This window comes from Delphinapterus leucas, chromosome 10, assembly GCF_059928025.1.
Source record: "Delphinapterus leucas isolate spDelLeu-1000000601 "Yukka" chromosome 10, BTC_Dleu_Yukka2, whole genome shotgun sequence".
Classification (NCBI taxonomy): domain Eukaryota; kingdom Metazoa; phylum Chordata; class Mammalia; order Artiodactyla; family Monodontidae; genus Delphinapterus; species Delphinapterus leucas.
This window is the reverse complement of record NC_143138.1, coordinates 40,009,246-40,036,169: the sequence shown is the minus strand read 5'-3', so window position 1 is coordinate 40,036,169 and position 26,924 is coordinate 40,009,246. Positions and strand designations below refer to the sequence as shown.

The 26,924-nt window shown below is 55.0% G+C and overlaps 2 protein-coding genes across 2 annotated transcripts in view; one reads left to right on the top strand and one right to left on the bottom strand.

The window, feature by feature from the left end:
* Positions 1 to 15,285, top strand: part of PACSIN1 (protein kinase C and casein kinase substrate in neurons 1) — a 64,076-nt gene extending 48,791 nt beyond the window's left edge. The window contains exons 2-10 of the mRNA XM_022581656.3: positions 7,035 to 7,159; positions 8,083 to 8,239; positions 9,177 to 9,412; positions 9,812 to 9,967; positions 10,072 to 10,247; positions 10,621 to 10,741; positions 10,841 to 10,968; positions 11,933 to 12,120; positions 12,614 to 15,285. Of these exons, the coding sequence (XP_022437364.1) occupies positions 7,097 to 7,159; positions 8,083 to 8,239; positions 9,177 to 9,412; positions 9,812 to 9,967; positions 10,072 to 10,247; positions 10,621 to 10,741; positions 10,841 to 10,968; positions 11,933 to 12,120; positions 12,614 to 12,723 (1,335 nt within the window). The 5' untranslated portion in view covers positions 7,035 to 7,096 and the 3' untranslated portion in view covers positions 12,724 to 15,285. The remainder of the gene's footprint in view (positions 1 to 7,034; positions 7,160 to 8,082; positions 8,240 to 9,176; positions 9,413 to 9,811; positions 9,968 to 10,071; positions 10,248 to 10,620; positions 10,742 to 10,840; positions 10,969 to 11,932; positions 12,121 to 12,613) is intronic.
* Positions 15,286 to 18,036: 2,751 nt separating this feature from the next.
* On the bottom strand, positions 18,037 to 25,916 carry SPDEF (SAM pointed domain containing ETS transcription factor). The gene is made up of 5 exons (XM_022581658.3): positions 24,554 to 25,916; positions 22,234 to 22,431; positions 20,788 to 20,835; positions 20,529 to 20,675; positions 18,037 to 18,612 (listed from the first exon to the last, which is right to left on the bottom strand). The coding sequence occupies exons 1-5, from the start codon at positions 25,077 to 25,079 to the stop codon at positions 18,434 to 18,436; spliced, it is 1,098 nt and encodes a 365-aa protein (XP_022437366.2). The 5' UTR covers positions 25,080 to 25,916; the 3' UTR covers positions 18,037 to 18,433.
* Positions 25,917 to 26,924: the final 1,008 nt, after the last annotated feature.

Genomic DNA, 26,924 nt, shown 5'->3' with positions numbered 1-26,924 from the left:
GCATTTCTCTGATAATTAGTGATATTGAGCATCTTTTCATGTGCTTTTTGGCCATCTCTGTGTCTTCTTTGGAGAAATGTCTATTTAGATCTTCTGCCCATTTTCTGATTGGCTTGTTTGTTTTTTTGACATAGAGCATCTTGATTATTTTAACTACAGTTAATCTTCAGTTCCAGGGTTGGTTTATTCCCATTTCTTTGAGGCCAGCTCTCAGAATTGAGGCCAGTTCTCAGCTTATGTCATGGCTAGAGCCTGGTCATCATGTAGGTAACTTCTTCCACCTGGTGGGGTTTTAGTATCTATAAGACAGCTCATAGGATATGGCTCAGAGTATTATCTATAGCCCTTGAGGAGGAACTAATGGTCCTTGACTATGCTTAATGACTAATCTATTATTATTTAGTCTTATTGGACTGTTTTCCTTTGTTTCTTCATTTTCTCACTTCTCTGATTAAACTTACTCTTTGGCTAAAGTTTTTCCACACTCAAAAGGCAGGCTGAGGACATGTGGGGCAAGGACCATAGGGTCCTGCTCCATTTCAATACCCCGTTTTCTTTGATACTCCTTAGTCTTGAGGAGGGACAGGTACAAAACAAGAAAGGGAATAAAGTTTTGGATAGAGAGGTTAATTGTAGACTTGGTAGAGGAGTTCTGTTTTAGTTCCATTTCTGTTCCAGTTTCCCCCAAATCTTTGAGTGTTGCAACTGCTCTCGCTACTTCCTGCTGAAGTGGGGCATAGTCCTGCCTCATTTTGGGAATGGACATAGAGTTGGAAATAATCTCAAGTTGCAAGCTTAGCATCAACATTTTTTAAAAAATTTATTTATTGGCTGCGTTGGGTCTTTGTTGCTGCGCGCGGGCTTTCTCTAGTTGTGACGAGTGGGGGCTACTCTTTGTTGCAGTGTGCCGTCTTCTCATTGTGGTGGCTTCTCATTGCAGAGCGTGGACCCTAGGTACGCAGGCTTCAGTAGTTGTGGCACGCAGGTTCAGTAGTTGTGGCTCGCGGGCTCTAGAGCACAGGCTCAGTAGTTGTCTCGCACGGGCTTAGTTGCTCTGCAGCATGTGGGATCTTCCTGGACCAGGGATCGAATCCATGTCCGCGGCATTGGCAGGTAGATTCTTTTTTTTTTTTTTTGTGGTATGCGGGCATCTCACTGTCGTGGCCTCTCCCGTTGCGGAGCACAGGCTCCGGACGCGCAGGCCCAGCGGCCATGGCTCACGGGCCCAGCCGCTCCGCGGCATGTGGGATCTTCTCGGACCGGGACACGAACCCGTGTCCCCTGCATCAGCAGGTGGACTCCCAACCACTGCGCCACCAGGGAAGCCCAAGCAGGTAGATTCTTAACCACTGCGCCACTGGGGAAGTCCCCAACATTTTATATTATGAAAACATTAACTCTCTCTTTGATTACTTGTCATAGTACCTGGACAAACATTTGAAAATTAGTAGACATATTACAATGAGGATAACAGTAAAAATGCATCTTTGTATTATTCTCTGAATGTGTTTTTTTTTTTTTCCCTTAATGGTTAAAGCAGATATACAATGTATGTTTACTAGGCCACAAACAGGCTGTTTTGGTTAGTCTAAAGTTCATATTAAATCATGTGTAAGCCAGAATGACTTCCCCATACCTCAATATGTGAAAATTTCTTCCATCATTTCCCCCCCACTTTAACTGCAAATGTTTGCATAGAAAGCATTGATAATCAATATATTTTTCCAGCACTGCCAGATGTAGCTCCATTGCCTGCTCTGGGTTCATTCATGTCCCTCAGTGCTAGACCTACTTTTTGGTTATATATTGGCCTAGTTATCCATGATGGGGGAAAACTAATCAGACATAACAAACTAATACAGGGGTATGCTGATGGGGAAACATTTTATAGGCTACACATTTTAGCACTAATACCCAATTGTCACACAAGCACTGTACATGTGCTTTTATTTTTTATTCTTTTATTTTTTTTCAAATATATATATATATATTTTTAATGTTGAGCCTTCATTTAATTTATTTATTTTTATTTTTGGCTGTGTTGGGTCTTCGTTTCTGTGCGAGGGCTTTCTCTAGTTGTGGCAAGTGGGGGCCACTCTTCATCGCGGTGCGCGGGCCTCTCACTGTCGTGGCCTTTCTTGTTGCGGAGCACAGGCTCCAGACGCGCAGGCTCAGCAGTTGTGGCTCATGGGCCTAATTGCTCTGTGGCATGTGGGATCTTCCCAGACCAGGGCTCGAACCCGTGTCCCCTGCATTAGCAGGCAGATTCTCAACCACTGCGCCACCAGGGAAGCCCCATATTCTTTTATTTTTAAAAAATATTTATTTGGTTGCATTGTGTCTTAGTTGCGGCAGGTGGGCTCCTTAGTTGCGGCTCGAGGGCCCCTTAGTTGTGGCTCGCCAGCTCCTTAGTTGCGGCTTGTGGGCTCCTTAGTTGTGGCATGCAAACTCTTAGTTGAGGCATGCATGTGGGATCTAGTTCCCAGACCAGGGGTCAAACCTGGGCCCCCTGCATTATAAGCATAGAGTCTTAACCTCTGTGTCACCAGGGAAGTCCCTGTACATGTTCTTTTAGTAGTAAACTTAAAGCCAGCAGTGATACACATCATAAGTAATTATACTCTATGATAACTTAACTAGCCAATTTTTTCCATCCTGAGCATTGGGGTCAAAAATATGGTTTTAGGGACTTCCTTGGCAGTCCAGTGGTTAAGACTCTGCACTCCTAATGCAGGGGGACACAGGTTCAATCCCTGGTCAGGGAACTAAGGTCCTGCATGCTGCACAGCACAGCCAAATACATATATACATATGGTTTGAAGCAAAACAATAGCTTTTCATTAGAATTCTTTAAATTTCTTACCCAGTTCAGCAGTACGATCTGAAAGTTATCAAATGTTGTCCATATAATTTAACTTACGAAATTCTAGTTGCTTTAATATTTCTTCTGAGATGCCTAGAGGCCTTTTGGAATACTCAAAGTTGGCTAGAGAAAGAAACTTATGGGCTTCCCTGGTGGCACAGTGGTTAAGAATCCGCCTGCCAATGCAGGGGACACAGGTTCGAGCCCTGGTCCGGGAAGATCCCACATGCTGTGGAGCAACTAAGCCCGTGCACCACAACTACTGAGCCTGTGCTCTAGAGCCTGTGTGCCACAACTACTGAAGCCGGCGCGCCTAGAGCCTGCGCTCTGCAACAAGAGAAGCCACCGCAATGAGAAGCCTGCAAACTGCAACGAAGAGTAGCCCCTGCTACTAGAGAAAGCCCATGCACTGCAATGAAGACCCAATGCAGCCAAAAAATAAATAAATTAATTAATTAATTAATTTTAAAAATATTGGTGTTATTTAAAAAAAAAAGAAAGAAACTTATAATCTGTTATTAAAAGCAGCTCAGTATTCCAGGAAAATTTGTTCTCTTAACAGGGAGAAAGAAACCAAATTCCAGTCTTTACCAGCTTACTATAGATATTTACCTAATTAAATCCAATCTAATCTTAATCACTCCTGACAGTGTACAAAATTCTTTTCTCAAGGTTCCCTTTTTTTGCAAACCTTTTATCACTTTTGTATCCATATGATTTCCCCATCCAGAAATAACCAGCTCTAAGACAAGATTATTACCATCATTTTTCCTCAACAAAAATATCTCCATTCTTTATACCTTCTCTGCCGACCATGCATATCCTACTTGCTTTACACAACTGAAATGCTTCCCTTATCATTTTTAGTAGCTTTAATTACATATTTCAGTTTTTAACACTTAAAAGCCTTAAAAAAACCAAGAAATAAGTAATTGAACTGTTATACCAGCATTTACTGATTGGCAAACTTAAGAACATATTCTGGGACTTCCCTGGTGGCACAGTGGTTGAGAATCCATCTGCCAATGCAGGGGACACGGGTTCAATCCCTGGTCCAGGAAGCTCCCACATGCCATGGAGCAGCTAAGCCCATGTGCCATAACTACTGAGCCTGTGCTCTAGAGCATGCGAGCCACAACTACTGAGCCCGCCTGCCACAACTACTGAAGCCTGTGCAACTAGATCCCATGCTCCGCAACAAAAGAAGCCACCACAATGAGAAGCCCGTCCACTGCAACGAAGAGTAGCCCCCACTCGCCGCAACTACAGAAAGCCCCAACGCAGCCAAAAATAAAATAATTAATTTTTAAAAGAACATATTCCATAACCTCTAAAAACTCACATTTTTTCGCATAGCATAGTTTCTCTTTATTGTGGTACAAAATGCATGTTTAATAAACCCAAACATCTTTTGAAGTTCTACTAATTAACCCAAGGCTGAAGTCTCAGGCAAAGTGGGCTGTGTTTGTATTTCAAGGACATGATAAGAGTTAACTTCAAGTTTTCTCCTAGGCATATTTTTGTTCTCTGAGGGTCAGAATTCTGAAAAGAGTATTTTATCAAGCTAGCTTTCTCAAACTGCAGATGCAGAAAGAACCAGAAGAATTTCAAAACTCTTGGAATTTCAAAAGAGTTTCATCTTAACCAGTTTTCTCCAGAGTCTAAAGAATACTGTTGTCTTATATTGGTAACAAAAAATATCTTTGGGACTTCCCTGGTGGTCCAGTTCTTGAGACTCTGTGCTTCCACTGCAGGGGACACAGGTTCGATCCCTGTTCAGGGAACTAGGATCCTGTATGTCAAGCAGTGTGGCCAAAAAAAAATTGTCTTTTTTCTTTAGCCATAATCTCATAGCTAAAATTTTTCCAATCACACAAATGGAATATATATACACTCACACACCAGAAGACAGAACTGTCACAAATCCTCCAAGAGGATGACTGGTACAGAGTCCCAAACAAATATTTCCCCAACACAAATGGTCCTCAGTGTCAGACACATGTCAGAACCAATTGGCAAAATGCCCAGATAGCACTTTGTGCTCAAAATAGAAGTTTGCCTGGGTACACACCAGTGGACTTACTCTGTCTTGGAGCTTGTCAGGTCGTCTAGATGCATGTTTCCGTTCCACCAAGGAAAAACGTACATTGGCAGCCAGTGCTGAGCAGGGGAGAAACAGGGAGGATTCCTGAAACAAATGGTTTTGGCAGCTGCTAGGAACGCCCCCCGAAATCCCTCTCTCAGGACCAGCTAGCCACGAGCAGCGGGCTCCTCGCAGCCATCCCAGCACTCGGTCATGGTGGGCGGGTCTGCTCGGGAAAACCCCAGGGAGCCAGATGCTGTGAGAGTGCGGCAGCCCTACGTCGGGTGCCAAAAACTGTTACCGAAATTGGGGATCTGGCTGCTGGCTGCTGTAAAGCCAATTAAGAGGCAAGTTTGGTGGAAAGGAAAGTTTGCTTTATTTTGGAGGCCAGCAACCTGGGGGGAGGGCGGATTCCTGTCCAAAGGCCAATTCTCCCCCACTGACAATCAGTGGGCAAGAGCTTCTATAGGTGAAGGGAAGGGGCTACTTGCAGAAACAGCACAGTCAGCTGTGACAGTCATCTTGAAATTGGTCATCGGTGGCCTGATCAGTGTCATCTTGATTACGTACAGTTAGTTTTCAGTTCCAGGGTCGGTTTGTTCCCGTTTCTTTGAGGCCAGCTCTTGGAATTGTGGCAGCTTACGTCATGGCTACAGCCTGGTCATCATGTAGTTAACTTCTTCCACCTGGTGGGGGTTTTAGTATCTGTAAGACAGCTCACAGGATATGGCTCAGAATATTATCTATAGCCCTTGAAGAAGAACTAAAGGTCCTTGACTATGCTTAATGACTAAACTATTACTATTTTCTCTTGTTGGACTTGTTTAGACTCAGATTTTTAGTCTTGTTTCTGCATTTTCTCACTTATCTGATTAAACTTTACTGTTTGGCTAAAGTTTTTCCACAGACAAAAGGCAGGCTGAGGACATGGGCAGCAAGGATCATAGGGTCCTGCTCCATTTCAGGGTCAGACCCAGCCTGGACTCGCTGCCCCTTTGAAGACCAGGCCCCTAGCTCTCTGAGTCCTGTCTCCTAACTACTGAGCCATTCTTGTCCAGGGTGGCAATGAGGACTGGGGGATGGGAGTAGGGCAGTGCCTGTCCTGGCCCGGGGGCAGCACATGGCCTAGATTGAACAGCCGTGATGCCTGCTGACAGATCCATGGCACACGCAGCCACCCTGATGTTCACGCAGATTGCGGTGCTCTGACCTGTGGGCCAGGAAGCCACATGTCTGGGACTCAGGAGATACGTAAGCGGCTAATGGAGGCTTTGAGGCTGGGCACCAGGGCAGCCGGAAGGGCATTTACAGGAGCCCAGTAGCTCAGAGAACTGAGGAGGCGCTGAGCCTGGGTGGGAGGTAGGAGGGGCCCTGCTGCCAGCTTTCCAAGGGGCTTGGGTCCAGGCTTCAGGTGGTGGTGGGGGGTTCAGGGAGGTTCTAGGGGCTGAGACCAGGGGTTCTGCGTCAATTGGGGATTGGGGGGGAGCTGAGGTGGGTCTTTTGCACCAGGTGCAAGGATTCAGCTATGTCAGGGTGGGCAGTACTGAGGTGGGCAGATTGAGAAGCCTTCTAGGGTTCATCATTGAGCCCCAGGTGCCAGGTCCTGGGGAGGGAGTGCAGGACACGCACAGAGATAAGTCTGATTGCTGGCTTTGAGGAGTTGTGTGTGTCTGTGAAGCAAACTGCGGATTTATATAAAGCAAATATGTAATTACGTGGCCCTAGGTTTTAGCTCTCAGAGTCCAGGAGCACAAAAACAGTTGCAGGCACCATGGTTCTGGTGGCTGCAGCAGGCTTCTGAGAAGAGGTGCCCACGCTTGAGCTGGATGACGGACTTAGGGGAGAGGGAAGGGACAGGATGTGGAGTGAAGGGCTTATGGTGGAGAGACCGGGTGGTGGGCACGAGGGGTGCTACAGGGTGGCTCTTGGGGTTACCCTAGGGATGGGGAGCCAGTCTCTGGGCAGGAAGCCCCCATCCAATGCGAGCTCATGCCTGTAGAGCCCCCACAGCAAGTTGGGGCCCCGGCCCTGGAATGGGGCATGCGGGGAGCTGCCCTCATCTCCAGGATCTCTCTCCTGCCCTCCCAGCACATGAGCAGCCAGCCTGCTGACCGCAACTCCACACCTGTCCACCCCGCAACGGCCACACCATGTCTGGCTCCTACGATGAGGCCTCGCTCGCTCCAGAGGAGACCACCGACAGCTTCTGGGAGGTGAGGCTTAGATGCTCCCCAGGTCCTGGGGACCAGGCAGCCTGGCTGTGTGGAGGCCCAGGCTCCCACCCACCCGTGACCTCAGATCTTGCTCCCCAGCCCCACGGACCCCTCCAAAGCCCTCCATGTCCAGCGGGCAGTTGTTGCCACCAAGTGGTTCCTACAGACCATTGAGCCCAGAGCCCCTCTGCCTCACAGCTGCCCCTGGAGAGATCCTGTGGAATTTATGATGTGGAACAGGGCCCTCCTGACCCTCTGCTCTGGGGGCCGCGGCTCAGACTCCTTGTGCTTCACGCAGGCAGGTGCAGCACTTTACAGCTTACGTGGCCTTTCACAGCTGTGCCCTGCCTCCTACCCTATGCAGTGGGCAGGGGGCGGAGCACTGGTCACAGAGAAGTGTTACAAGTTCAGGGAGCCCCGCAGCGACAAAGAGGTGGAGTCAGCATTGCAGGAGCCTTCCAAAATATTGGAGACCCAGAAAGAAGTTTTCCATCGGCTTCCAAAACCCAAAGTAAAAACTGCCAAACCTAAATTAATAAGTGTTTAGTGAGATGTCTACAAAACATAATATTGTGTCAGGAAGCTGCAGATCAGCTCAACGCTTATATGACTCTATATAAATATAATAGATTTAGCACGGCAAGTACAAAATGAATAATTCATCTGAGTCTAAGTCCAAATTATAAATATCCTTCTGCACTTGGTGGCAGTGAGGAAATTCTGTTTAAAGTGGGATGAGGGAGTGTATAGACGGTGGGGTGTGAGGGGGGTGTCCAAGTCTCCATCAGTTTGAGGGTCCAGAGCCCCCAGGGTGTGAGCGCGGGGTGGCCCGGCGGGCGCCCCCTGCAGGACAGGGTGGCCAGGGCGGCCGGGCGGGCGAGGCGGGGAGCCCGCGGGAGTCGTGCTCGCTGCTCGGCCGCCAGGTGGGGAACTACAAGCGGACGGTGAAGCGCATCGATGACGGGCACCGGCTGTGCAACGACCTGATGAACTGCGTGCAGGAGCGCGCCAAGATCGAGAAGGCGTATGCGCAGCAGCTCACCGACTGGGCCAAGCGCTGGCGCCAGCTCATCGAGAAAGGTGCACCTCCCCCTCCTGCCCCATGCCCAGCCCTCGCGCACACCCCAGGCGCTAACCGGCCCCCCACTGTCTGGGTCCCGGGAGCGCCCTGCCTCTGCACACTTCCCCTCCCAAACCACGCAGACCTCCCTGTCCCCGGTCAACTCTACTTTCTGCAATTTTAGGTTGGATTAAAAACAAACAACTTTTTATTTTGAAATAATTTAAGCTTAGAGAACAGTTGCTAGAATAGTACAGAGAATTACATACCTTTCACCTAGACTCACCAGCTCACATTTTAGCACGTTTGTTTTCTCACTCCCTCTCTATTTATAGGCATAGCTTTTCTGAACCATTCAAGTTAGAGACATGCCCCTTCACCCTAAATTCTTCATGTATCACCAAAGAATAAGAACATTTGTTTACATAACCATAGTTCAGCTATCAAATTCAGGGCGTTTAATGTGGCCCATATGCAAATTTTATTATAGCAATTGTTCTTGCTGGTCCAGATCCTGTGGGATGTCTGGTCCCGGTGGCTTCCTGTTATCTGTCACCAGTTGGTTCTTCAGTTTTACCTTCAGTCAACATTCCTGGAGCACCGACTGTGTGCCTGGTGCTGTGCTGGCTTGTGAGAGCTCATGGGGGTCCAGGCTGCCGCCCATGGGGCTCACAAGCTGATGGGGGAGACAGGGAGTAGGCCCAGAGATGGACGCTGTAAGAAGAATTCATGAGGGCTGGAGGCCGAGGTGTGTGAGGATAGAGTACTCAGAAAAGGCTTCCTGAAGGAGGTGGTTGTTCTTGGGCCCTGGAAGATGGATAAAACTGTAGGGAGAGCAGAGGAGGGCATTTCTGCTGCCATGGGAAGTATGGGGAAAGCCTTAGAGAAAGGAGGCATGAGGCGAGCCTCTGGGCCAGGGGTAATGAGGACCCGGTGACCACATGGCCATTTCCTCAGGCCCACAGTATGGCAGCCTGGAACGGGCCTGGGGTGCCATGATGACGGAGGCGGACAAGGTGAGCGAACTGCACCAGGAGGTGAAGAACAGCCTGCTGAACGAGGACCTGGAGAAGGTCAAGAACTGGCAGAAGGATGCCTATCACAAGCAGATCATGGGCGGCTTCAAGGAGAGCAAGGAGGCTGAAGACGGCTTCCGCAAGGCCCAGAAGCCCTGGGCCAAGAAGATGAAGGAGGTGCCTGGTGGGCGGCTGCCACGGAAGGGGCGAGGCTGGGCAGCTGGGCTCAGAGGGGCAGACTGATCAGAGGGAGGGTCTCTACAGATGTGGCAGGCAGTGCACTGCCCGCTGGTATTGGGCCCACAGGAGAGCAGCACTGCCTGCCAGAGAGAAACACCCACAGATGGGGCAGGCACTGCAGTGCCCGAGGGGAGGGCGTCCATAGGGGCAGGCGGTGCAGGGAAATGCACAGATGGGTGGGCACTGCTCCTGAATACCTGGAGCTGGGGCCTGCATCCCTTCTGCCTTTTAAGAATGTGTGCTCACAGCTCCCGGTGGAGTGGGCAGGTGGGAGGGGTTGAAAGTGAACACGTTTGCTTCTGCTTACACCCTGCCCCCTCTCCCCCCTCCCCACAGCTAGAGGCAGCCAAGAAGGCCTACCATCTGGCCTGCAAAGAGGAGAAGCTGGCCATGACCCGGGAGATGAATAGCAAGACGGAGCAGTCGGTGACACCTGAGCAGCAGAAGAAGCTGCAGGACAAAGTGGACAAGTGCAAGCAGGATGTGCAGAAGGTGCTGGTCGGGCTGGGGTCTCAGGGCCCCTTGGAGTGGGTGGCAGCTGGGAGCTGCAGGCCTGGCTCTCACCACCACCCCCCACTTTGCCCTGGTTCCTATAGACACAGGAGAAGTATGAGAAGGTGCTGGATGACGTGGGCAAGACCACACCCCAGTACATGGAGGGCATGGAGCAGGTGTTTGAACAGTGCCAGCAATTTGAGGAAAGGAGGCTGGTCTTCCTCAAGGAGGTGCTGCTAGACATCAAACGTCACCTCAACCTAGCTGAGAATAGCAGGTAGCTGGGCGTGGCGGCACGGTGGGCACAGGCAGAGGCAGCAGGGCATCCTGGGCCCTATGTTATAGTGACAGGAAGGGGAGGGCGGGGCTGCAGGGGCCAGTAGCTGCCTGGGTGTAAGCTGACGCACACCAGATATTCAAGAAACGTGCTTGGATGGATGGGTGAGTGGCTAAGGTGGGGATGGAGAAAGGTGCCCACTGGGCATACCTGGAGCTGCCCGCTCAGAGATTGCTCCTTGGGAAGCAGCCTGATTCCCAGCTGGGGGGCACGCCAGCACCCTGGTCTCCTGAACAGGCCCTGGCCCTCACTGAGGCTGAGATGGGGCCATGGTGCATCTTGCCCTGCACCTCTCCATCTCCCCCGTGCACAGCTATGTTCAAGTGTACCGGGAGCTGGAGCAGGCCATCCGGGGGGCCGACGCCCAGGACGACCTCAGATGGTTCCGCAGCACCAGCGGCCCTGGCATGCCCATGAATTGGCCCCAGTTTGAGGTGAGGATGTGTGGGGATGGGGAAGGGGAATCTGAAACAGCTGGAAGGAGCCTCGGGGGGCAGCCCCCCCAGCCTGACTGCTCCCCTGACACCCCCCAGGAGTGGAACCCAGACCTCCCGCACACCACCACCAAGAAGGAGAAACAGCCCAAGAAGGCAGAGGGGGTAGTGCTGACCAATGCTGCTGGGATGGTGGAGTCCACATCCCAGGCTGGGGACCGTGGCAGGTAAGTGCCTCCTACGGAGCTTCCTGGGGGCCAGGGGGGTCCACATACTGGGACAGCTGAGTTTTACCTCAGGAGACAAGAAATGGTCTAAATCATGGCAAGCTTGGGCTCCTCTCAAAGGTAGTGATAGATAACCCCATGAGAGCACCTACTGTGTGCCAGGTACTGTTCTAAGCATTTTCCATAGATTAGCTCCTTGATGTCTCTCAACACTCTGAGGAGTGTGTAAATATTCCCATTTTACAGATGGAGAAATCAACACCCAGAGAGGTTAAGTGACTTGCCCAAGGTCACACAGCTGGTTAGTAAGCCTCAGAGCCAAGATATGATGCCCAAGAGGTCTGGCTCCAGAATCCTCACTCATATATTTGCCTTGGCCTTCTTTCTTTTTTCTTGTTTTGTTTTTTTTTTCTTCCAGTTTTATTGAGATATAATTGATACATAGCACTGTATAAGGTTAAGGTGTACAGCATAATGGTCTGACTCACATATGTCATGAAATGATTATCACAATAAGTTTAGTGAGCATCCGTCATCTCATATAGATACAAAGTTAAAGAATTAGAAAAGAATTGTTCTCCTGGTGGCGAGAACTCTTAGGATTTACTGTTGTAACTTTCATAGATAACATACAGCAGCGTTATCATGTTGTACATTACATCCCTAGTGCTAGTGATCCTCACTCTTACCCACTGGGCTGTAATAATACCCCTTTCAGATGAGGGGTCAGATGTTCTCTGGGGTCTCCTTCAGCACCTCCTCACTCAAGGGCTGAGTAATGCTAATAGTCCTGCCTCCCATCTGGTTAAAGAGCTGTCAGTGAGGGTCACTGGCTCCGGACCCCTGCTCTATAGAACCACTGGCCTTGGTGGACTTTAGGGTCAGGGCTCTGGTTGGGAGGAGGGGGCAGCCCGAAGGACAGGGTGAGAGGCCACTCATGCTGGGTCCTCTCTCTGCCTCTCAGTGTTAGCAGCTACGACAGGGGCCAGACTTACGCCACTGAGTGGTCGGACGACGAGAGCGGGAATCCATTTGGGGGAAATGAAGCCAACGGGGGCTCCAACCCCTTCGATGAAGACGCCAAGGGAGTGCGTGTGCGGGCGCTCTACGACTACGACGGCCAGGAGCAGGACGAGCTCAGCTTCAAGGCTGGTAAGGGGGCGGGGCCGGTCGAACCTGGGGTGGGGCCTGGCGCATGGGCGCGGCCAAGACCTGGAGGGCGACCTGTGCCTCGGGGGCAAGACTTCAATTGGAGAGCAAGGGCAGGGCTTGAGAGTGGCAACTGGGTGCCAGGGGCAGAATCTGGACCTGAGACTAGGGTGGGGGTAGGGCCAGAACAAGTATTGGGGGCGGAGCCTGAGGGCAGGGCTGCCAGGAGGACGGACAGGACTAGGGCAGTGAAGCTGGAGGCGGGGCCTGGGTTTCTGGGGTGGAGCCGAGATTAGGTGGTTGGCTGGGCCGCCCGTGGGCGTTGAGGTGTGGGTGGGGCTGATCTCGTGGTGGGGGGGGGGGCTGGCATCCGGGCAGTAATGGGAGGGGCACTGGGGTCGGCCCAGTTTAATCAGAGGGCTTGCCCAGCAGGTGGGGGTGGGCGTCAGTCCTCTCTGAGTCCCTGTCAACCAGCTCCTCTGTGTCCCCTCCCTAGGAGATGAGCTCACCAAGCTTGGCGAGGAGGACGAGCAGGGCTGGTGCCGCGGGCGGCTGGACAGCGGGCAGCTGGGCCTCTATCCCGCCAACTACGTGGAGGCCATCTAGCTACCCCGCTCCCCTCCACATCACTCCCACTACTCACCCACCGCCTCCCCTCCCTGCCCACTCTTGTCCTCCTCCCCTCGCCATAGAGTTCCAGACATATTTTCCAATCAAGCTTTTATTTTTTTAAAAGTCAAAACAGAACAAAACAAAAAAATACTAAGAGACAGAGCATTTGCCTGGAGGCCAGGGTGGTGGGACTTGGGGTGATGGCCCCAGGGTAGGTGAGGGTCTTAGGACTTAGCCCAACAGCGACATCACAACATCCTCTCTTCAGATCCCACCAGAGAGTCTCCTGAGCCCAGAGGGGTGTCTCCTGGACCCTTTCACCCTGCCTCAGTCCCCCCAGCCTTCCCCTGCCCACCCCAGGCTGCCAGCACCTGCCTCCATTTTCTGGGCCTGGTTTTATGACCTCTGCCTCCAGCCCCACCCTGCTCCCCTCCCACCACCTCCCTATTGTGAAAGACCTCCCCTGCAGACCCCCAAGAAGGGGGCCTCCTCTTTAGTCTTCCACTCTGCCTGGGGAGTACCCTTCTCCTAGCCTTGCGCCTCCGGACTGGTGGGGCTGGAGGAGGGATAGTCACCCTCTTCTCCTATAGAGCTTTCCAGGGGTCCCTAGACTCCCCAGGACATGAAGAGGGGTGAGTTGGAGTTGGTGACAGTGTGACTGGGGTGTAGGAGGGTGAGTGAACGGGGAGCAGGCTCAGCGGAAGGACCAGGACCCTGCTGGGGCCCTTCTTTGCAGCTGTCAGTACTTCCCGCACAGGCTCTTCCTCAGACCCCCGCCCCTGCTCTTGTAAGGCCTTAGGCCGTGGGGAGGGGCCCCAAAGCCCAGCGCAAAGCCAACAACAGTAGCAGCCTCCTGGGGAGGAGGGCCTCTTGCCCTCCCTGCCTCCCTCCCTCCCTCCATGTCCCTCTAAAACTGTAGAACCACTGGGCTAAGCTGGCCTCCCATGCCTCTCTCCCCTGCTCTGGCCTGCCTGCGGAGGCACTGGGGACCCGGTGCCTGTGGCCAATGGGAGAGGCATGGGTTTGCAGGAGGGAGGAGCCCCGGCCTCAGGAGCAGGACAGTCGCCAGGTCTTTCTTCCTCGTCCCCTCTCGCCCAACCCCAGCCCCTGGCAGCCCCTCCTGCTGGCAGCCCCTCCATCTCTCCAAGCCTGGGTCTCAGTTAAAGAACTTTTGTGGGTGGGAGGAGGCAAAGGGCCTCCTGCAAGAGCAGGAGTGTTTCCTGTGGTTGGTGAAAGGAAGTGGTGCTGGATTACCAGGTATTCGTACCAGGTACCAACCAGCCTTGCCCATAGGAGTGGGGCGAGGGTGCTTGAGAAGCCGACCAGGGCAGGACAAGACCCAATGAGGTAGGGGAATGATGGGAAGAGGAGTCTCGGGAACCTCCGGGGTGAGGCCTTGAGGCTTCCTGCAGCACCAGGTGAGGTTACTGCTCACAGCTGACGCCACTTCTGAGCTTCGGGCCTGCAGACACCCTACCCGCTCAGCTCCAGCAGCACCTGGACCCCGGGCCTCCAGGTAAAGACAGTGTGATACCCCAGCCCCTCCATCAGCCTCCGTCCTCTTTTGCTCCGTGCTTCTTCTCCCAGCAGCCCACTCAGGAGGTCGCAGACCCCAGCCTCAGGGCCCTGAGCCTGGTCATGTGAGGACCTGGGCAGAGTCACAGGGGCCTGAGCTGGTGCAGGCCTCCTTTGGGGCCAGGGGAGTTGGGGGTTTGGGGACAATGGCACCCCCAGGGCCGGGCAGACTCCCCTCTCAGCACCCCTGTTCTTGTTACTGTCTGCCTTCTGGGCCTCTGCTGCAGCCTGAGATGTGCCCTAGGCCCCTCAGAGCCTGAGCTAAGATTTCGGAAGCCTCAGGCCTCCGGACTCCAGAACAAAAGCCTCTTCAGCCTCTCCCCAAGGGCAGGAGTTGGGGTTGGAGGCCTCTGCCCTTGGAAGGCAGGAAGCGAGCACATCTGCACCTTGGGTCTGGGCTCCCCCTCTCTGTGCCCGCGGCTTCCTGGTACCTGGGGAGGGGCTGTGGCCCTGGCTGGACCCCAGGCCTGTCCCCCTCAGCACTCTAGCAGCCCACTCCGGGGCAGGGACTCGAAACCCATTCCTTCTGAGCAACCACCTCCACGGCCCTGTTGGGGACCACTCCCTCTCAGTCCCCAGGCTCCTCAGGACCCCAGGGCAGGAGGGTCTCCCACCCGGAAGTCCCCCTGAGCCCCACCTGTCAGTGCTGGTGTCAGTCACTCAACGCCCACCGCCTCCTGCAGCCCCCGTCCGCCCCCTGGATGCTGCGCAGGGCGCTCTGCGGGGCTCGGCGTGTACCGTGTTTTGTCCCCAGTTAAGCGCCCTTTCTGCGGCCTGGCTCTGCGAGGAGCCGGGGCTGCCCCGCCGCCTGCCACCCTAGGCTTCCTGACTCCATTAGTCCAACACCTGTGAAACTCCGAGAAGTGCTGTGGTCTCAGCAATGCACCCGTTTTGTACATGATTGTGTAATTTAAAGGTATATAAATACAAATATATATATATATAAGCTGTGACTGTATGACTGTGGATAAAATCCAGAACTGTGTCAACCTGGCTGGACGTTGTCATCCTGAGTCTTGTGTGTCTTGCGAGCGCTCTGAGAGTTGCCTGCGGTTGGACGTCTGTTGGGGAGCATGCTGGGTACTGTCCTGGCGACCACCACGGGCTGGGGGCCTGAGGGCTGGTCCCTTCACCTTCCAGGGCCCTGGGTCCTGTCTGTACAGGGAAGGTCACACCTGATGCTCTCTAAGGCTCCAAGGCTGTGGCCTTTAGAATCCGGGTGCCTGGTGATGAGCACTGACCAGGAGACCTGGGGCATCCGGGGTCCCAAACTCATGGTTCAAGGATGAATTTGACCCCTAAATAGGTTTCCATTTTTAAAGCAAAATTCTAAAAGTGGCCGCTGAGGCCTGTGGCTTCTGGTGTTCACAGTCCCGGCTCCCTGTGGTGTGACATCAGGCCATGCCACACTTTCCTGTGTCCTGCCTGACCTCGGACAGCACTTCTGTGTGGGGCCCCTTGTGGGACAGGACAGAGGCTCTGGGCTCCTAACTCTGTTATAACCGGGGCTCAGCCCCCAGCCCAGCTTCAGCTCCAGTCCTAGCCCCTGCTCCATCTTCCCCACTCCGGCCAGATCCCCTCTGGGGCAGGGCAGGAGTCCCTGTCCCAGTCCTGCCATCAGGTCACTGTGTCCCCACCCTGGGTCTCAGCCTCCCCCGTCTGGTTAGATGTCTCTCTGAGGCCCTTCTGGCCTTGACAGCCTGACAGGGTCCTGACACAAACCCTCGTTCAAGGTAAATATACTATAGTCCCCTCACCCCTACTGTTTTCCCCCAGCCTCGGGGCATGCTCAGGGCAGGGAGAAAAGGTCCATTTGGGGATTGGATCTGTTCTCTCCCCCGTATTCTTCATCCCCCAGATCCACCTCCAGGGCCAAACCCCTGGTTTTAGCCAGAGGACTCTTCAAGTAAAGATAAAAGTTTGCCTTATTTGGACAGGCTGTTCCATGCAGTTATGGGGAGCCCTGGAGGCAGGCTCCCCTGCAGAAGGTCAGGGAGTACCTAGGCTAGATGGAGTTCTGACAGGCAGGTGTGTGAAGGAGAAAAAGGATTCCGGAGTTTGCTGCCAGCACGCGAGGTGTCACTGGATGCGTGTGTGCCTCTGTGCCTCGTGCAGATCCACACAGCAGGGAGCTGCCCCACCCAAGCCCCCCCGCAGCTCCGCGTTCTGGAGTGCCTCCAGCTCCCCACTCCTCACCCCTAATCCTCCTCCCTCCCTCCCAGGCCCAGCCTGAGATCCGAGGCCTCTCCAGGCCCAGGCCCAGCTGGGGACGTGCAAGCAGGTGGCTCCAGGGACTTGGGGGCAGGGTGGGCAGGCCGGAGACAAAACCAGTTCAGCAGTTCAGCAGAGCCGAGCTGGGTTCTGGCCAGGGCCCAGTCTGCCCCCTCCCCGGGGGTGGGCAGACAGCAGGGGCCCAGCGAGGCACTGGCCTGGGGCAGGGCCTCCTCCTCCTCCCAGTGCAATCCCAGCTGACAGATGCCAAGGTGCTGTTTGCTCACTGCCAGGAGTAAACTTTCTTCTGGAGACAATAAAATTGCTGAGGGCAGAAGGTGCAGTACAGGGCAGCATTTAACCCTCAGTGGTCTGGGTGGCGCTGGGCTGTCTCCTGGAAGCCTGTCATCAGAAGCTAAGCGTTACAGAGGCTAAGGGCGCTGACAGAGCAGGAGGCATGGAGGAACAGGGAGAGAGAGCCCTGTCCTTGTGGGCTCAGCTCTCGGCTCTGCCGCTGATTGGCTGTGTGACTGTGAGCGAGCACTTAACTGCTCTGAGCCTCAGTTCACCAGCTGCCGAGTAGCGTGTGGGGGGGACCCTCACCTCACAGTTTTGTTGGGAAGGTTAATGACAAAGAGCAGTGGAAGCACCTGGCTGCCTAGTCGGCCCTCAGGTCAGCTGAGCTGGATGAACAAACGTGAGGGGAGCATGAGGAAGCCGAGTTGCTTTGCCCAGGAAAGAAGGCGGTGGGTTCCATCTCCCTCAGCACACAGATGAACACTCAGACCCACCCCTTTTTCCCGTCAGGAGCCCTGGCCCCTCACACCTAGCTTGCAGGGCTCACAGCTTCCGGGCCCCTGAGGAGGTCTGTGGCTTCTCTCAAGAGAGGAATTGCCAGCAAGCCAACCTCTCTTCCACTCTTGTTTGCTGCAGAGCCAGTGTCCCATGAGGAAGACTGAAGGCTCCATCCTCTCCCACAGCCCTGCTGCCCAGCCCAGAGCCCCTTCAGGTGGCCAAGCAGAGGCAAGGGCTGTGGACCCCCTCACGAGAGGGGCAGCCCTCGGCCCACCCCAGGGGAAAGTCCTGATCTAAAGCAGGGCAGGAGGATGGGAAGGACGCCACCATCTCTCCAGTCCTGCCGTAGACCCTTTTCAGCCCCAGCCCACGCCCTCCTTCCAGCTGACACCAGGTCAGGGGAGATGAGGGCCAGTCCAGCCCCTCGTTGGCCTTGAGGACTCACTGCCTCTTTCCCACTGCTTCTACCAATCAACTGCCCCTTTCCTTTTAGGCTCAGCTCAATGCCACCTCCCCCAGGAAGCCTCCCTTGACCACCCCAGGCCCCTGTGACCACAGCCTTTTGAGCATTGATGGCCTCCAGGCTGTGCCACTCCCTCACCGTACGTAGGACACTGGGGCCATGTCAATTCTCTAGTATCTTTATTATCCATCCCCAGGGCACCCCTGGCTTCCCAACTTGGGGGGTGTAGGTCCCTGCACCATGCCAGGCATGGTACAGAATGGGTGGCAGAGGGCACTGGACTGCGAGTGGCCTTGGCCAAGTCACTGCGGTTCTGTCGGCTCTGCTCTGGAACTTCTGGGGTCAGAGGCTGGGTGGAGGGAGGGCCTTCCCTGGGGTGCCATGAACACTGAGAACAGCCCTGGCTTCCACCGTCCTCCAGTGGACTGGGCGCAGGAGCAGCGAGGCCCAAAGAGAAAGCACGCCCACCCCGGGGTCCCTCGGGCCCCGGAGAGCTCACTGACACCCGTGGAGCGAGGGGCCATCCCCTCCCTGACCTTGAACTCCGGATGCCAGCAGACTGCCCTGTCGCCCAGCTCCGGGTCTGGCTGAGGCAGGGCGGGCAGGCAGGAGGGAGGTCTGGCGAGGGCAAGGTCCGGGCCCGGGGCCCGGCCGCAGCACTCAGATGGGGTGCACGAACTGGTAGACCAGGCGCTGGGAGATATCCGGCTTGCGGATGATACCCTTCTTGTAGTACTGGCGGATGGAGCGGCTCAGCTTGTCGTAGTTCATGGCGGGGCGGTTCTTGCGGATGCCCCACAGCCGGGCCACCTGCGCGGAGTCCTCGATTTTGAAGATGCCTGGGGCAGCAGGAGGGCCCAGAGAGAGCCAGCAGTGCAGGCGGGGCGGCAGGAAGGAGAAAGACCAAGACCAGCAGGTCAGTCTCTCGCAGCCAGGGGGGCTAGAGTCGCCCGGGGTAGGGCCAGGCGCTGGGCCACGATACCTTCTCCCATGGTTGTGGTGAGGGTTAAAGGAACATGTGGGAAGGGTGTTCCACAGGGCCCAGGAAGTGGTAAATCCTACCACGGACTCACAGACCTCCTGGTGCAGGGTGAACCTGCATTACGTTGGTTGGCGACTTAGGGCCCTGAAGGCCTGATCCTTGCCAGCCTCTGCTCCTAAGTGTGGGGTGTGCACACCCTACGCAGAAGCCCTGCGGGGCTCCGGGCTGCAGACATGGCTCATTTGGCAAGGTCACCCGTGCAGTTCCCGAGCCTGAAAGACCGCTTTGCGATTCTCAGACACTTCAAGCCCACACAGCCCTTTCTGGCAGGATTAATTGGTAGGAGATGGTGGAAAGAGTGGATCTGGAGCCAGGCTGACCTGGGTTGGAATCCTGGCTCTGCCATTTTCTACCTTTAGAAGTTGTCTGAGACCCCGTTTTCCTGTCAGTAAGAGGGGGTTGTAGTGATCATCGTGTTGTTGAGTGCGTACGGAAAGCGCTTAGAGCAGAGCCTGAAGGAAGTACCCCTTAGGATGAACTATTACTCATTAATACCCCCAGTTCTCATTCTAAACCACCTGGCAAAGCCCAGGTCAGCACACCCTCTCCAGGCAGGCTCCCCAGACCACGCCACCCTCCCTGATCTCCCTGCCCTCATGGGACAGTCTCCCTGGAGTACCGGCTCACTCTCAGTCTCAAATATACACACGGGATCACCACACCTTGTGCAGGAACTTTTCCACCCCTCCTAACCCCTTCCCGTGCTCCACACTCAGCCCCAAAGTCACTCCTCTGTGAAGCCCTCCTGGACCCAGGCACAGCTGACCCCATCACAGCCCAACACATTCTGCACACCAGCTCATTTCACTGCTGGTTCTCCTGCAAGACTGTAGGTCCCTGGAGGATGGGGTACCGCTGAATTCTCCCCACACCCTCAGGACACTGTAACCCTCCATAAATGTCGGCTGAGCAAGTGTGGAACCAGAGGAGGTGCACAGGGAAGGTTTGCTGGATGAATGAATCTAGTCCATTTCACAAACATGAAGACTGGGGTCCAGGAGCCCACGGCTACTAATGGCAGGAGGGGGCCTAGAACCCAGGTTTCTTGGCTCCGAGCCTTTTCTAAAACACACACCCGCACACCATCCAGCCTTGTTGCTGTCCAGTGTGGTCCCCACTAGCCACATGTGGCTCTTAGCCCTTGAAATGTGGCTGGTCTGAAGTAAGGTGTGCTGTAAGCATAAAATGTATACCAGATTTCAAAGACTTAGGAAATACCTCATTAATAATTTTTGTATCGATCATATGTTGAAATTATACGAATTTATAACATTGGATTAAACAGATGTATTATTAAAATTAAATTCACCTGTTTAAAAAAATTTTTAATTGTGGCTACTTGAAAATCTAATATTACCTCTGTTGCCCGCACTGTAGTTTTCATTGGATACCATCAGTCTCCTCCGTCAAGCTCTGATGTTTTGAGGGTAAAGACCGTGTCCGGTTCTCAGCAGAGTCTTAAGGCCCTGCTATGTCCCAGGCACCGTGTGTCACTGGGGACCCTCAACAGGCAGAGCCCAGCCGGGGAACACGCGTGGACACAGACGGCACACAGACCCTGGGCCGGTCCAGTAAGAGTGCGTGTGCGGCATTCAGGGCAAAGGTGGGGGCAGCTCCAGCCCTCTGCCCTGCCCCCAACCCTCCCTGCCCAGCGCCTGGCAGGACCACAGGCTCCCAGCAGCCCCCTCCCCTCCTGCCCCTGGCACTGCTCACCCTTCTCCTTGTTGAGCCACCGGATGAAGCGGCCATAGCTGTATGGCTTCAGCAGCAGCTCCTTGAGAAACTGCCACAGGTGGATGGGCTGCGCGGAGCAGGATGAACCCACCTCGCTGTCCGTCCAGCTCTCTTCGCTGGTCGACGCTGGGCAGCCAGGGAGGGTGGCGGTGAGTGGGGAGCCCCCTTCTCCAATGGCTGCCCCAGCCCACCCCCAGACCCCAGAGCCCCGGCCGCCTCCCTGCCCTGCCTGACTCACCACAGTAGTGAATCGCCCCCAGGGACGTCCTCTCTTTCATCCAGGCCGCTGCGGGACAAGGAGAGGAAGTTGGGGGCCAGAGAGACCCCCCCAAGGGAGGAGGAGGGCATTTGGGTGGAACTGTGGGGCCAGAGAAGCCCCCCCGTGGCTCCCTCCCTCCTGCCAGCCTGTGAAGACCAGCTGTTTACAAAGCCTCCTCCTGGAAGAAAAGGTAGGATTTCGGAGCTGGGAGGGGCCTTAGAGGCCCTGCAGGCAGCCCCTTGTTCAGAGAGGAGTGGAAGTCAAGCCTTGCTTTGCCTCCCTTCTGTCACCTGTGAAATGGGGCTGGGACACCCCCTCACAGGTCTTGCAAGGATGCAGGGTGGTGAAGCCTGCACGGTGCCCAGCATAATAAAAACACTTCCTGCCCTCCAGCTGCCAAGCTCCCCGAGCACCACCATCCCCTCCTGCTCTCCACCTGACCCCCTCCCCAGACAAGCAGTGGGAGGCGGAAGCTGCCAGCTTCTATCCACACCACCACCCGGCTTATAGCCTGGCACTGTCCACTGCTCTTGCCAGACCCCGGCAAGGGGCCTGGGCTGGGGCAGGACACTGGTTTCTGAGCCATGAGAGTGGGACCTGTCCTTTTATTCACCCTGGGCCCTGAGGGGCAGGGGCCTTGACTCGTGGAGCGAGGACTGACCCCTCTGAAGTGCACGGCTCTGTGCAGGGCACACTGGGCGCCCGATAAGATTGAGACCAAGTAAACATTAAGGGGTTGGCATGCAGCCATCAAAACTGGGGCAGCTGTATAGAGAGTGATGGGAAACAAGACCCAGGATACGCTGTTCAGTACAGAACAGCGTGATACTCGTACTATTCATGTTAGAAAGGGGTAGAAGTCACACTTACTCTTGCTTGTATATGCATAGACTTTCCTTGGCAAGGTACTCACAAAACTGGCAACAGTGGTTGCCTCTAGGGAGGGGGATTGGAGGGCCGGGGTAGGTGGGAGGGAGGATTATTCTTCATGGTATACTGTTGTTCACGATGGTCTTTTAAAAAATCCTGCACGTTTATTACCTCATTTCTTCTTTAATGAAAACAACAGAAAACAAACACAAAATTTTAAAAAGGACAAAGAAGAAGGACTTAGAGTATCTGATGTCCTGTGTCCTCACAGTCTAACTTCTAATTTTAACTTCCCATGTGCTCTGTCCTAAGTTCTGTGGCCTTGACCAGGGTAGGCAGTGGGTCAGGGCTGGAGAGTTCACCCAGGATCCGGGGAGGCAGCTGTCATTGGGGTTGGGATTCAGAACAGAACCCAGATTGGGACAAGGGGCTGCCTACCCAGTGGAGTGTAGCCTCCGGACAGGCATGCTGACCTAACTGTTCCCCTTGGTGTCCCTGGCTTGCAGCCCGCAGTGGGGGGTGGGGGGTGGGGCATTCTACCCACGCCTGTCCCACCTGATTTCCAGATGTCCAGGTGGGCGTGCAGCACGTCCCCGCCCAGGGGCGAGCGCTGGCGGAACTGCTCCTCCGACATGGCACACAGCTCTTTACCCCCCAGCTCCTGGAAGGCCTTGCCCACGGAGGGCAGCCGGTACTGGTGCTCTGTCCACAGGAGCCACTTCTGCACGTTGCCAGGGCTCCAGTCCACAGGGTCTGGGCAAGAGACACTCCTTCAGCCCTGGAGGCTGCTTGAGGGCACCACCCCCAAGGTGGCCCCTCTGCTCTGATGCAGCCTCCATAGGAACTGGTGGCCTGGGACCACGCACTCCTGAGATGGGGCCAGGCCAGGCCACATGGGGCCTTGAGGGGCTCTGTGGAGGGGGTACCGAAGAAGGGGGCAGTGACAGGAAGGAACCAGGGCCCTTGAAGCAAACATGGCTCAGGGCAGGGCAGCCTGGGGCCTCTGCACCCCCATCTCACCTGGACCTCAGGTCCTCCCAGACCCCTCCAGCCCCTCCAAAGGGCCTTTTGGGGAGCCACAGCCCTGGACGGGACAGTGACATTAAACCAGAAACACCCAAGCTTCTTTCTTTCCCAGATGCCTCTTGCCTTCCCCAAACCCTTCAAAGAACCAGAGAAAAACCCAACCAAGAATTAGCTCTACAAACCCCACTCTCCACCCGCACTGTGTTTTACAGATGAGGAAACTGAGGCACAGAGAGAGTTCCATTCCCTCGTCCAACACCTAACAAAGGGCTGGGTGCTGGGGAGCTGCTCAGTGCACGTGCACCAAATGTGGGGGAGCGGTGGCAGGGTACAGGGTGGCCATGGGGCCAAGGCCCGGAGGCGAGTGGCTGGCTTGGTCCTATAAGTTTCCCTGGGGAGCTGCCCTGGGGTGAGCCCAGCAGGGCACGTGGGTGGTGGCCAAGCTGCAGGCACAGACACAATGGGGCCTCCAAGTGAACGCTGTGGTCTAAGCTGGGTGACCTGCAGACTGGCCTGCCCTCACTTAATAAACCTATTTTCTTCCTCAGGGTCAAAGCAATTTGTTTCTGTCCCTATTGTTTAGAGGGCAGGGCCCTCCCCAACTCGGTGTGGGAGCGGAGGCACCGTGGGAAAAGCTCCTGGGTTGGGGGCTGGCATTGGGCCACTGGAGGATGGGGCCTGGGCAGGAGCTGCCTCAAGGCGGGACCTCAGCTGGGACTACTAGGTGGCAGGGGCTGGGCCTGGGTGACTGAGGAGGAGGAGCCAGGCCTAAGCGATGCCTGAAGACCCTTCCTGTGTGCGAGTCTCAGATGCCAGGGCCCAAAGGCCAAGGAGATGGGTCAGGCTTGCCCAAAGCTGGAGAGATGATGGAGGGACAGGGGACTGGAGACCCAGCAGCCCCTCAACCAGTAGCATAAGCTCCGTAACCACACCTTCCAGGCCCTCGCAGACACGTGCCTGGCCTCCTGATGTGCCCCCCCTCATCAGAGCCCTCATCCCCACTGGACCAGTGATACATTATCCTATTTATTTATGATCTGTTTTGTCACTGTAACATTAGCTTCGTGAACGAAGGAGCCTTTGTGCTATGTTCACGCTGAATTCCCCAGTGCTAGAACAGGGCTTGGTATGTTAAGTGATTGTTTATTGAGCATCTATTATGTACAAGGTAACATCCTAGGAACTGGGGATGTAGCAGTGAACAAAACAAATGAAAATCCCTGCCCTCGGGGCATGTACATTCCAGTGGGGGAAACAGTCAGTAAACAAGATACATATGCAGCATATCAGACGGTAGGAAACGTGAGAGAAATAAAGCAGGTTGGAGGAATAAGACGTGGGGGTATGGGCAGCAATTTCAATAGAGGGGTCAGGAAAGGCCTCATCGAGATGGTGCCATTTGAATCAAGACCTGAAGGAGGTGAGGGGTGAGCCAGGTAGGTATGTAGGGGAAGAGTGCTCTGGGTTAAGGGGCCAGCAAGTGCAAAGGTCCTGAGGTGTGTGTGTTGCGGTAACAGCAAAGGGGCAGGAGTGGCTGGAGCAGAGTGAATAAGGGGAGAGTGGATTTAAGTGTGAGAGGAGGAGGTGGGCCAGACGGTGTAGAGCTCGTATTTGCTTCACCCGGCACCTACCAAGTGGGGACACTGGGCTGGTGCGGCTGGGGCACAGAGAGAGTGGGAACCTTGGATCCCAGGCTCGCAGCTGCTGTGTGTTAGGGGCTGAGTGTACGTGTAGAAGCACCAGCATCTCTGGGGGTGACCACAGTGCACCAGGCGGTGCCCCCACACCTCCCTGTGACCTCCGCTGGCCTGTGTCCCCCTGGCGGAGGGGGGCGTGAGGAGGGGCTCACCTGCCGTGATGTTGAGCAGCTTGCAGGCCGTCTCGATGTCCTTGAGCACCTCGCCCACCACCATGGACTGCACCTGCTCCAGTGAATGCTCCTCCAGGGTCAGCCCACCCGGCGCCAGGTCCAGGCTGCCCCCCGGGGCTTGGCTGTCGATGACGGGGCACTGCTCGGGCTCGTCGGGCGGCTCTTCCCGAGTGCTGGCCCCGGGGCCCTTGGCCACCCAGCTGCTGTCCTCGGAGTACAGCATGTCGAAGTAGGAGAGGTAGAAGGTGGACAGGCCCTGCTCAGGTGTGGCAGGTGGGCTGGGGCTCCAGTCCCGTCTCTCGGGCCCCATTGCCCCTGCCCCTACTGCCACCTTCTCCAGGCCAGTCCGTAGCACAGTGTCGGGGGGCAGCAGGAGGCGGCTTGGGGGGACGCCACTCAGGCCCGGGCTGGCGCTGCCCATGCCGCTGCTGCTTGGGCTGGCGGCTGCGTCTACAGAAATAAAAAAGGAAGGAGAGTCAGGTCCTGGCTGCTTCCCCATCCCCATGGGGGCTGCTAAGCTGGTTACAGAGATGAGGAGCCCAGCGGGCAGTGGCTGGGCCTGGGAGAGAGTTGGGGCTTCCGGGTCACTGGGCAGCTAGGACAGGGCTGGGAAGACAGGTCTTGTGGCTGGAAAGCCAGTGGGGTGGGAGTGGGCAGGACGGTAAACAGACAGCTCCCTTACTCCCCAGGGAAGCCAGGTTGGCTGCAAGCAGCAAATCTTTACACGTGTAGCCTGTTTAAAACAATCTTCTGAGGCTCTTGACCTCTTTCAGTCCTCACAATGGAAGGCACAATTAGTCCCATTTGGCAGATGAGCAAACTGAGGCCTGGACAAGAAGTCTTTAATATCCAGCCCTCTGTCCCTGGGCCGGCCCCCACCCAGATCCCAGTCCCCTGTCCTGTCGAGGAAGCTCCTTCTAAGAGCTAACCTAATCTTTTCTGCTGTAGCAAAGCTTGTTTTCTTTTACTCTGACCTTGGAGCGGGTAGGGAAGGGAGAAGGTCACCATCATCTCCACCAGCCGGGTGAAGAATGAAAGGAGCAAGTGAGGGGTGTGGCAGGGTAGAATCTCCTCCCAGGTTGGGGAGGCGGACCCCCTTCCTCTCCCACAGGGCCACTTGGCGGGTGCGAATAAATTCCCGGCCTAACGCTGCTGAGGTGGTCACTGAACAACAACGTACACGTGTGCTTGGCCCCGCCCCTACTCAGGGTTGGGTTCCTGGTACCTACCCTCCTTGTCCTTTCCTGAAAGGTGCTTGCCCAGCCCCTCCCAGCTCCCAGGCCCTCTTCTCTCCCCTCACGCCCAGAAGAACTCACAGCTCCCAAGGTGGGAGGTGCCAGGTGCAGACCTACAGGCCCACTTTCCCCACAGCTGCAGGGGCTGGTCAGAAGGCCCAGGCCCTGGGGGACAAATGGGTCCCTCAGCAAGTCAGACCCCACTCCTCTCCTACCTGCCGCCCCAATAGCTCCCAAGGGGCACCATTTGGCCTCAACACGAGGAACTACAGTGTCCCTCCCCATGGGTCTCCAGGCTCTGCTTCCCCTGGACCCTTTTCTCTGAGCCCCATATTGGAGTCCGTGCTTTGGGTGAGGCAGGGAACTTGCGAGATGTACATACACCAAAGAACTGGGGTCCCTGGGATATTTCCATGATTTGTGGGCTCAAAACTCAAGAATAAATCAGGACAGAGGTGGAAGATTACCAACAACATATGTTCCCCATAACACAGGGGATCATTCCGAAAGGAGGAAAGGAGCAGGTAAACCTGTTAAGGGCAAGTTAATGTGTGTCCTTTCTTGGGGGTATTTACATTTTAAACAGTGTTCTCAAAATGTGGTGCCGGGAGCAGCCGCATCAGCACCACCCAGGAACTTTTGAGGAACTTGAATTCTTAGGCCCTCATCAGAGTAACTGAATCAGAAGCTCGGGGGTGGGGGGTGGGGGGGGGAAAGTAGGGCGGGGGGAGGCCCAGCAATGCGTTTCTTTTTTTTTTTCCAGCAGTGCATTTCTTTCTTTTTTTTTCTTTTTGTTTTGGCTGCGCCTCACTGCTTGTGGGAACTTCGTTCCCTGATCATTGAACCTGGGCCCCCTGCCGTGGGAGCACAGAGTCCTAACCACTGTGCCGCCAGGGAATTCCTGGCGATGCGTTTCTACAGGTCCGTTGGGTGGTTCTGATGAGTGCTCAAGTTTGCAAATTGCTGCTTTGAAGGCATCTGGCCAGTAAGAGGGGTAGGCTTTACTGGAACGAGTGGTAGACTCTCTAACGGTGGGATTTGCTGCGCTGCACCAGGACCGTGGGGCGGGGGCTCCCTGGCCCTTCTCCAGTCACCTCGTGAGACTGACTTGCTCA

What these genes read in the sequence shown, in the direction of transcription:
- SPDEF (XM_022581658.3), bottom strand. Translation starts at nt 25,079, where the DNA reads ATGGGGATGGGGAAGCAGCCAGGACCTGACTCTCCTTCCTTTTTTATT. An exon ending in CCTGGACATCTGGAAATCAG is followed by an intron (nt 20,836 to 22,233) that starts GTGGGACAGGCG and finishes CTTGTCCCGCAG; the next exon opens with CGGCCTGGATGAAAGAGAGG. An exon ending in GGGGGCGATTCACTACTGTG is followed by an intron (nt 20,676 to 20,787) that starts GTGAGTCAGGCA and finishes CTGGCTGCCCAG; the next exon opens with CGTCGACCAGCGAAGAGAGC.